Source organism: Olea europaea, unplaced genomic scaffold, assembly GCF_002742605.1.
Source record: "Olea europaea var. sylvestris unplaced genomic scaffold, O_europaea_v1 scaffold3882, whole genome shotgun sequence".
NCBI lineage: Eukaryota > Viridiplantae > Streptophyta > Magnoliopsida > Lamiales > Oleaceae > Olea > Olea europaea.
In genome coordinates this window covers 15,148-26,752 of record NW_019258300.1, presented here as the reverse complement: position 1 = coordinate 26,752, position 11,605 = coordinate 15,148, and the positions used below count along the sequence as shown (strand labels likewise).

The 11,605-nt window shown below is 34.0% G+C and overlaps 1 protein-coding gene across 1 annotated transcript; it reads left to right on the top strand.

Moving 5' to 3' along the window:
- The first annotated feature begins 594 nt into the window (after positions 1-594).
- On the top strand, positions 595-1,171 carry LOC111387064. The gene is made up of 2 exons (XM_023011583.1): positions 595-814; positions 990-1,171. The coding sequence occupies exons 1-2, from the start codon at positions 595-597 to the stop codon at positions 1,169-1,171; spliced, it is 402 nt and encodes a 133-aa protein (XP_022867351.1).
- Positions 1,172-11,605: the final 10,434 nt, after the last annotated feature.

Sequence of the window (11,605 nt, the reverse complement as noted above, 5' to 3'; positions counted from 1 at the left end):
AGAGTACGCACAATGGGGTCAACATCAATAAAACTATCAAAATTCAGACATTTATAATCCCAGTTGGAAAGAACATCCAAATCTCTCATAGGGTGGTACCCAAAATCAGAATAGATCCCAGAGGCAATTTCAACAGGAGAAGACACTTCAATTGGAAGAGATGTTTGCAAAGTTCATGAAAAAGACTGAAAAATAAATAGAAGTGAATAACCAGTTCATAAGGAAAACTGAAACTACTCTCCAAAATCAAGATGCTGCAATTAAAAACTTGGAGACGCAGATGGGACAGATGGCACTCACTATGACGAAAAGGGCACCGGATACGTTACCAAATAATACTGAGTTGAATCCTAGGGAGCATGTTCAAGCAATCACAACTCGAAGTAGGATGCAACTACCTAAAAGACACGTTGAGAGACCGAGTGTAAACAATGAAACAACACTCTTTACAGAAGAAGAGATTGTACAGCAAGACGAGCGGACACGTGAATCCACACCAAAGGAGAATTCAGAAACTTCACGGGGTAAGGCCACTATTCAGTTAACCCCTATGAGCCACCCATTCCATTTCCCCAGAGGTTGAGAAAGCATAGGATGGAGCAGCAATATAAGAAGTTCCTTGAAATCTTCAAAAAGCTCCACATCAACATCCCGTTCACCGATGCACTATTCCAGATTTCCAGCTATGTAAAGTTTCTGAAGGATATATTATCAAATAAATGCAAGCTGGAAGATCATGAGATAGTAATGCTAACCGAAGAGTGCGACGTCAGGATCCAGAAAAAGCTCCCACCAAAATTGAAAGATCCAGGGAGTTTCACTGTCCCCTTGCACAATTGATGATTTTTATTTTAATAAAGCATTGTGTGATCTCGGTACGAGTATTAACTTGATACTATTCTCTATTTTTAGGAAACTAGGATTGGGAGAGCCTAAAGCAACTACAGTAACTCTACAGCTGGCTGATCGATCACTTACACATTCATGAGGGATTATTGAAGATGTATTGGTCAAAGTGGATAAACTTATATTCCCAGTGGACTTCTTAATTCTGGACATGGAAGAAGACAAGGACGTGCTTATCATATTGGGGCTACCATTTTTGGCAACTGCAAGAGCTCTCATAGATGTGCAACAAGGACAATTAATTCTGAGACTGGGCAAGGACTAGGCCTTTTTTAATGTTTTCAAAGCAATGAAATATCACACTGAGCTAGACACTCGTTTCCAGATTGATGTGATTGACATGGGAATCCCCTACAATTACGAGTTGAAGAAATCGCCAGACATTCTGGAGGCCGATATGATGCACCCTCAATCCACTCTCACTAACTCAAAGGAGATCAAGGTATACATCGTGGAGTCTCAAACGGATAATGAAAGAGAGTCCCACCACTTGGAAAATGACAGGTTTGAAGTGTGGTGGACAACTGCAATGCAGAACAAGACTATATTGAACTAACTACGCAGGACCTCCCAAACCATATTTAAAGTTCCATAACACACTTATGGGAAAAGTCGAGTTATCGACTATAAAATAGCACTGGTTGGGAGACAACCCAACATTTCTATCCTTTCATTTACTTTGTTTTGCAATAGTTTAGGAGCTTTTCAGTTTTTTAGCATTATCAATGGTTTTAGGTCATTGATCATACATCCCTATCACCTGGAGTCTAGGTATGGTCCACATGAGTCCCAATGCACTAAGCAAGAGTCATGAGGTTGAAGTCTTATTTTAGTCAGTCATGTGTCAAATTGAACAAAGTGCGTGTTTTGAGTAAAGTTTCGTTGGTGATTCACATTTTTGTGATATAAACCCTATATTAAGACATAAATTATGCATTCTACACACCAACAATGTACACGTGCACCTTGAAGCAAGTTTGGGGGATTTGTGCACTACATAGGTTATTTCTTGCCTCAATTGCATCTGTTTACACTTTATGAACTAATACGCATACTTTCACTTTTACAGGATGCCGCCAAAAAGAATGTCACAGGGAAAGGAGAAACACTGTGGGTCCTAGTTTTCATTCACCACCTCAGTATAGATCAGGGGAGTACTCGTATCCCATCTTGTACGTTTAGTTTATTATTGTCCTTCAATTATGTTTGTTTACATTTTTATTTCATCTTCACATTGAGGACAATGTATTATCTAAGTTTAGGGTGGGTGACATAATCTTGGCCACGAACATTTTTTCATCAATTTGCCTATATTCATCAATATCTATGTTTCATAACTGCATATTATGTGCTTGATGAGTGTTAAAAAAATTCTTTGCATTTTATTCAGTTTACTGTATTTCCATTCTTGTATGCTTGTGTGGGCTTAATAATCTTGTCAGTTATGATGTTATTATTGGACTGGTATAAATTATAAACTGTGGATATGGTGCCCAATAGATTAACCAATACTTATTGATGTAATACTTGACATTCTTTATGCATGCCACTTATGCTCGACATGTTAGGTTAGTGATTGGGGTTTTGAACATAAAGTAGGAGAAGAATGATGACCCTCTATTAAATCAAGTAGTAAACCACTTTAAGATGGTTTGGAGATGGTTGAACAATCATAGGAAAGCATTGAGATAAGTGGAGGCTCCGTGCATGAATTCTATTGTGTGGATTGCCTAGATCAGTGAGATGAAAATTATGTGAAAATCTTAAATTGAGGGTTGGTTTTGGAGGCCAAATGTCTAGAAAAATAATAAAGGGCATAAATCTAACTTGTGAAAACAGGACACCTTTTTTTTGCCTTTATGATTCAAGCAAGTAAACCTGTAAGGATATTTTCAAATCTGGTGCCCTAAAACCAACTGGCTTGGGAGTCATCGGTCCAAAGCTCATTATATAGGTTATATAGAAAGTAAGAGGGGAAGAGGTGAATAAAAAGTCATCTGATCAAGTCTTTATAACTCAAGTGGAAAAAAAGCAAGCGGTTTAAAACCTAATGTCCTAAAGACAATTGATTTGGGAATCATCGGCCTAAAGCTCGCTATAAGGGTTATACAAAAAGTAAATGAGAAGATGACGTAAAAAAAAATTATCAAAAAATAAGTGAGAAAAGACACGATAACATCAAGAGGCCCTTGGACATTTGATTGAAGAAACTACACCTTTGAGGCGAGCCTAGTAACTTAGTTTAATCTTAAGTGTTGAAGCAATCAAATCTAGAGAGCCTTCATTTGTTGAAATATGAACTTGTGATAGTGAGATCTATTCAAATTAAGAGAGGGTAAGGACTGCAGTTACCTAAAATCCTAGCTTTAAAACACAACCCCGGGATAATTGAGTGAAAAGAATAAGTTTGGGGGGTTGTGTACCTCTTGAGCGAAGTAAGGACATATTTGACCACTTTGGGTCAGGACTAACTCCATCATGAACAAAATATGTTAGCATGATTTCACACACGCAGGTCGGGTATGCAATTAACAGGTAAAGGTTGATTTCATTCTTGCACTAATCAATTTTTTTAAAGTCAAATACTTAGTCCAATCCCGAGACACGATAGGTCATTAAGCCATGTTTGTTTAGTATTGAACCACTATCTTGTTTGAGGACAAACAATAGTTCAAGTTTGAGGGTTTGATAAGTGTATTTTTACATACTTATTTAGTTCATAAACATGACTTAATTAGGATAAAAAAATTTGAATTATGGTTTAATTTTATGTAATTATGTTTTGTAATACTAGATTGATGAATGTGATAGAATTCAAGAGAAAAGAAATGAAAAAGAACTAAATAGAAAGAAAATCCAAAGTATGAGGACTAAGTTGCAACATTACAATAGTTGATTCAGATCACAAAATGAAGATTAAAGATGTTGCGGGTTCAATTGGATGCAATTAAAAGTCAAAGGGTTGAAAATACAAGAGAAAGGACTTGAAAGAATTAAAAATCGACTTCAGGTGCTGAAATGCAACATATGGAAGAAATTTTGCCTGGACGATCGCCCAACATGATATTTTAATTACCGAGAAGAAATTCTTGGCCTAAGCGACTGCCCGAGTTTTGCCTGGACGACAGCCCAAGCCAATCACGACGAGAAAATCTGGTTTCCTTTTCTGAATGAAATTCTTATGGAAACAAATCTCGGGAAGTCTTATAAAGCCCTAGGTACGTCCAAAAATCGAGACCACGCATTATACATTATTTTGGGAGGATTTGAAGAGAAAGAAGAAGGAAGAACAAGAAGATTCAATCCAAGATTCAATGTCTCACTTCAAGAATTTCAATAGGGTGATGTCTTTTCTTGATTTTTATTGTTGTGTTATTCTTCCCATCATGTTAGGTTAGAAAAATCTATACTAGAAGATCGATGAACCTTGTAATTTGATATTTAATTCTTTATTCCGTATTTTGACTTTAAAACACGTATTGATTGTTTGAATGATTTATATGCATTTAATTGCTTCCATGATTATGAGCCCGTAATTGTGTGAGTTTTGGTGGTTTGTTTCATTTATTCGAAAGAAAAGGAATAAATTCGACAAGATATAAATTATTGTAAGGTCCAATAGGGGAAAAATATACCCCTATGCTTTGCGCGAATCTCTGAGTACTCACAAAACTACATGCATTCTCGTATATTTACATCCGTCATAAAGATATAGGTTGGTGGTGTATGAGAATAGGTTCAATTTATCGAGAGAGAGAATGGTGGATAAATTTAGGAGTATTAATTCTTCAAAATGTTATTATGTTGTCAAAGTGTAGAATTAAGGTTAAATTGAACATTACTTGAGAATTCGTGATCCTAGTATATCTCACATTCATTGAATACATGTAACCTGAGTTCCAAATATCAAATTGCATTTTAGTTAAATTAAAACGTTGTTTTGCATATCATACCATCCAATTCATAATATTGGCACTTTAACTTAGATTTAGGATTTCTTATGACAAAAACTCATAATTGATCATTTAGATTCGATTAAGACCGAGATAAATACAATTGAACTGCTCAATCTCTGTGGGATGATATTCGGACTCTAAAAATCCACTTTATTAATTGTTAACGAACTGTACACTTACGGTGATTTAAATCGAAAGAAAATATATTGTGAACAGGAACCAAGAATTTAGGATGTAAGATTAAAATTTATTAAGCCAACAACAATTCAAAAATAATCCACATAGAAACAACAATTCATTAATTTGTCGACAAGGTAAAAATGAGTAGTAAGATTAGGTTTTACTAAGAGAAGCAGATTGGACAATGGAGCTTGTATTATTTGTCACTTTTTTGAGTGTTACTTTTTTTGAGTTTTTGTCACTTTAGTGAATTGTTTTCATATCTAATGCAATTGAAGGAGATATAAGACATAAATGATGAGGATAATGATACAGATAGTGATTGAATGTCAAATGAAATGCACATGTGATATGTTGATGAGGTAGAGATAAAGATGTATCTAATAAGGCAAGGATAACCTACCAATGGCATTGAAAATGTTCGATGATTTGTTTATGACTGACAAACTCCGATTAATAGTGATGATGTTTATACATTTTTTTTTGACATTTGCATTTTGCGACGTATATATTAAAAAGTGCATAGTATGCTATGCTTCTTTTTAATTAAGTTGTTATATCTAATCGATTTCTAATAGAACAATATATCTTTGATTAAGCTTTGATTTTTCTTAATAAATTCTTTTAGATTTTAACTGATTTTGTATCGTATTAAGCTTTGATATTATACGTTACATTTTAATTAAAAAATCTCAATTGACTTTATACAATATATTTTACTCTCAAAAATCTTTTCATATAATTTTTTCAAAAGAGCCCAAATTTTAAGAGCTTTTAGACCGAAGTGAAAAAGGAAAAGGGGAAAATTCAAAACTATGAGGTTAAGTATCACCCATTCTAAAAATAAGAACAAAGTTTCAAATTTCAAAAATCAGATACATATTAAATTTTATTTATGATTTTATTAATTAATTATATATTTAATTAATTAAATATGTTAAGATCACAAATCTTTACAATTTAATCACAAATTAACGATTTAGTTAGTCACATATTATTTTCAATCACAAATCAGAATTTTTATATGTCACAAATTATTATAAGGTCACAATTAAAAAAATTTATAATTCACAATTTATTTATTGGTCACAAAATAAAAAATTTATACATTACAATTTATTTATTGGTGACAAATCACAAATATTATAAGTCGCAACTTATTGGACAGTCACAAATTATCAAATTATCGATCACAAATTAATAATTCTTTAAGTTACACATTATTTTTTGTCACAATTTATCCGTTTCATTTGTTACATATTGTTTGTTGGTCACAGATTAAATAATTTAATGTTCACAATCAACTAAATAATGTCACCATGCAACCACCACCTCACTATTATCATTATTGTCATCAGAACCACCACCACCTCACGTTTGCAGCACCACCACCTCAAACAAATCAATGCATCGTAGAAAAACACCACCACATCGTCGCACCCGATCCATCATCACCTCGACAGACCCATTGCCACCAACATCTCACCATCACCACCGCAATCACTACAACGACCATCGACTGCCAACCGCTTCACCACCTCCAAAATATGGAAGCTGCCACAACCACTCCTACAACCAAAACCAATGCCTCACCGCCATAATTTTTTTTTCTCGTCCCTAATCGGATTCACTTCTCATTGTCACTTGCGATTTTAACACCAATAAATCTAGTGCAAAGAAGGCAAGAACCATATGTGATTTCAAGGTCTTTGGTATCGAAATGTTTAAGATTCATAAGATTGGAATTGGGTTTGTGCAATAATGTAAGTGGTGTAAAAAAATTGACATTTCTATGGACTTGGGGAATTTTAAAGGGATTTTTGGATTAGATGTTGCGTCTTGAAGAGGAATTGAAGGAAAGTGATTTTTTGGATTAAGGAAGATGAAGATCATGTACAAATGGATTATTTTGACTTTTGCAATTTTGGAAGAGGGGAGATTGAAGATCAAATGGAGGGTAGTGGGACTGGTGCTAGTGGATATGTGGTGGTCGTGGTGCGAGTTTAGGACCAGGTGCTTCTTTGTTGAAGTGTAGAGGACAGACTTGTGTTATTAGTGACCAATTGTCATATTTGTCTTCAATGTGGCTAGTTGTGACTATATCTGTCTTAAAGACTAACTTGGTCACAAACAGTTACAATAAAGATAAATTTGGTCACAATCGATCACAATTAACACAAATTTGATCACAGAAAGTTATATATTACAATATAAGGTCGCAAGCCGATGACATCCACATCGACCTCATGCTGAGCTTCGACTACCTGCCATTCATAAACACCCAAAATCGTCGCCGATGTAGATGCCCACCATTGTCACTTTTCCCAGTTATTTCAAAGGTTATGATGACAGCATCGTCATCGTCAAAACCTAGGGTCTGTGCTACCACAGCTAACATCTTTTCTATGTTCTTTCGACACAAATAAGAACAGAAACTCTCATTTTCCTCCGACAAACTCATTGCCAAAAAACCCTATAATTCCCAATTGCCACGAAACAACAAAAACTTGGAATAAATAGAGGTCGTGATCTTACATTTACAAGGCAAAACCCTTGAAAAAAAATGAGGAAAATTTAGAGACAGACATGAAGTTATAGAAAGAGAGTAAGAAAAATGAAGTGTTGTATAGTATGATTGGCTATGGGGCATGGTGGGTAGGGGTTGTATTACTTTATAGTAAGAGTACCCGGTATCATCTTTAAAAGGTTAAACACTAACCTTAAGGGTCTCCCACCACCCCTACCCTAGAGTATCGTGAGGGAGGTAAATTGCAGGTTATGCCTCCAAGGGTACAGGGTGGAATGCTGCTTGTACACTTGCACTTACCCAAGAGTCAAATCCATATTTCAGGATTCGAACCCTTGACGCAGCAGACTCAAGTAAAGCTGGATTTCTCCACCCTCCCCTTTTACCACTTGGAGATGTGCCCTGGGGGCGTATTCGGTATCATCTTTCTTTCGGCGGCAAGTGGTGAAAAATTGTGAAAGAGAGAGTGTACAGATTTCAATGGGATGGGTGGGTTTGCCTTGAGATGGATATACATTGAATGAATTTGTGGAGCATGTTTATATATTATAGAATACAGACAAAGTAAATGCAAAGATAGAATTAATTAATCCAAACACTATAGTAAGAGTCAAACCTATGAAATATAGTATTGATGATCAAAAAGAATTTACAAACCAGATAAAAGAATTGTTGGAAGCCAGACTAATTACGCCTAGTAAAAGCCCACATAGCAGCCCAGCCTTTATGGTTAGAAAATATAGTGAGATAAAAAGAGGAAAAGCCAGAATGGTGATAAACTACAAGAAATTAAATGAAGTTACTAAATTTGATGGATACTACTTGCCAAATAAGGACACCCTTATTAAACAAGTACAGAACAAAAAGATATTCTCAAAATTTGATTGTAAGTCAGGGTTTTGGCAAATCATGCTTACAGAAGAAAGTAAACCACTAACTGCATTTAGTACCCCCAATCCTTTAGGACAATACGAATGGAATGTAATACCATTTGGATTGAAAAATGCACCACAAATATTTCAAAGAAGAATGGATGAGATAATAAAACCAATTACTCATTTCTGTATTGCATACGTAGATGATTTACTTATTCATTCAAATAATATAGATGAACATATTGAACATCTTGAAAAATTTTGTTATATTATGAAAAAACATGGTATTACACTTTCTCAAAAGAAATCTGAGATAGCCAAAACAGAAATAGAGTTTTTCGGATTATTTATCAAAGAAGGAGAATTGCAATTGCAATCCCATATTGGAGAAAAACTTCAAGAATTTCCTGAAGTAATTAAAGATAAAAAATAATTACAAAACTTCCTTGGTATATTAAATTATGCTGAAAGATTCATTGAAAATTGTGCCAAATTAAAAAATTATTTTCTTCCAAAGTTAAGAAAAAATATAATGTGGTCTTGGGAAAAACAAGATTTTGAAAATATAAGGAAAGTTAAAAAAGAGTTAAAGGTATTGCCCAAACTTGTAATACCACAAGAAGAAGATTTCTTTATCCTAGAAACTGATACTTCAGATTACTACTGGGGAGCAGTGTTAAAGGTGAAATAGAATCATAAAGAATATAAATGTGAAAAAGATTGTTCTTGTCCTGAAATACTTGCAGGCTATACATCAGGAACCTTCAAAAAAGTTGAAACAAGATATGAGACGAACAGAAAAGAACTCATTGCTGTAAAAAGAGGAGTTAAAAAATATGAAGATTATTTATTACCAAAGAAGTTCTTGATTAGAACTGACAATACTCAAGTTAGAGCATTCCTAAAAAATAATGTTGATCCATCTATTACCAATAGATATATTATTAGAATACAAATTTGGTTCTCATATTTCAAATTTGATATTGAATATATTAAAGGAAAAGCTAACTTTCTTCTCGATTATCTTAGCAGGGATGGAACTAGAACAACTAAGGACGAAAGTCCAAATACTTGAGATAAAAGTTTTCTATTTGGAAACCCAAATTCAAAATATCCAAGATAGACTTCGAGGCAAAAATATAGCCCTTGAGGCAGAAGTTACTTGTACCAAAACTAGTATCCCTTCGCAGGGACTTGTGAATACTAGCGCTTTCCCCGAGGATAAAGGGAAAGAAAAGAAGGTAATAGGAACCCCTTCACAGGGAATACTCAAACCTATTACTGGTAATAAAGATATTCAAGATATCAAAAGAGAAGGTAGCTCTTCACAGAGCCAAACTCAATCTAAACTTTCTATTGAAAGAATAGATCCAAAAGATATTGTCAAGATATGTCATGAAGCAAAAATTCTCAGAAAAAATAACCATGAAGAAGTAACACTCTTTATTATTATTTTCAATATTTTATCAGATTGGTATTTGGAGATTGGAAAGTGGATGAAGACTCTCCACTATTCAAAATACAACAAGATAAATTTTTATCCAGGAGCACCAGCCAATTGGGTTCGAAATTGCTTTGAGATAGGAAATATACTCTGTATATATCCTAGCAAAGATCTCAAAGAGATAGCTCAGCTTCCAGCCAACATCAGGAAAACTGTTAAAAGATATACTGAAATTGTTAAAACAACAAATATATATATCAGATTCCATTCAACAACTATGGAGTGGGATCCTCTTCTGGAATATATGCATCCATCTTTCCATGTGATCAAAATGGGAATCACAAATCAACATTTTTTACCAACTAATCAAAAGGTTGTTAAAAATGGATATCAAGATATTCTAAATATGATGCCCTACAGGCGAGCAAAATGGTATAAAGAGATATTTGAACATGTAACTCAGATAATTACTGAGAAAGAAAAAATATGGGTTTATCCATCTGAAGATCATATTATTTATTCCAATGCAAGAATGGATACCAAAGAAGAAGATATTTGCTATCTCGACCATTTATTATCTGCAATTATATCCAATCAAGTGCACGGATCAGAAGATATGGCTAAAGAATTATGCAAATTACTTTGGAATTACAGTGATCACCATTGTGAATACTGTGTAGTTGAAGATATGAGTCAAGCATCCCTTAATGATGAAGAATTCTCTGCAGAATTCTTTGATTCAAAAATGGAGAAGTGATGGTGACTAAAGTAGCCCTTTATCACTACTTTAATAAAGAAATTTATTAAAGAAAAACTGTGGCTACTAGAAGATAGAAAATAATATAAGAAAAGTCTCTATAATTGTAACTACTCCTCACCAATAGTTACAAGTGGCAGACAAACTCAAAAGATAAAGCATCTAATTTCAAAAGAAGAGGTTCACCCAACAAGAAGACAATGAAGAATTCGGTGGAGATAAGATGGCCTAGCTACCCAACAAAGAAAGATGGAAAACACCTGTCCAAAATAAGATTCCAAAATCTTCTATAAAAAGGGGCATGAAGGAAGAAGGAAGATATCTTGAAATAGCCTATCTCTTAAACACATCTGAGAGAAATCCTTTGTAATCTGTATACACCACTTGTATTCAAAAAAATATTAGATAGCTTGAAGATAGGAAAGCGTGTAATAAGGTAATCACTTATGGAGTTCTAAACTTCATAAGGTGAGTACCAAAGGTATGTAAATATAGTTTGTAAGCATGTACAATTTCAATTTATGAATATCAAAGTAAAGTTTGTTATGTTTAACAAAGCCTTCATAAAAGGTTTTCTTTAAATTTCTCATGATTCCTCGGCAGTACAAATAGAGATTTTAAAAGATTTTCAAAACTTTGATTTTGAATGGATGTTAGCCATGCCAAAGTACCCGTATTTGAAGAATGGTTTAGGGGAAAATGCAGTTTTCTAACAAAAATTTGTAGCATCTTGTGTGTGAGTTATCTTTTAAAATTTCGTTCTAAGTAGGAACTTGATTCTGAAAAGAGTTTGGATAGAGGTGAAAACAAAGACTCTGGATACTGTGAGATAGCGTCTGTGGAAACACGGCTAGTTCTCTAGAATGAAAAGTGCAACCTTAATTGAAAAGCCTTTTGCGGAAGCAGTTGTAGACCCAAATGATTTCAAAAATATTTTAAAAATTTTACTTGGTTCAGAAG

Bases quoted from the DNA above. Each gene is read 5' to 3' on its own strand.
- LOC111387064 (XM_023011583.1), top strand. From the start codon at position 595: ATGGAGCAGCAATATAAGAAGTTCCTTGAAATCTTCAAAAAGCTCCAC. The intron at 815-989 runs GTTTCACTGTCC...CACATTCATGAG, and splicing joins AAAATTGAAAGATCCAGGGA to GGATTATTGAAGATGTATTG.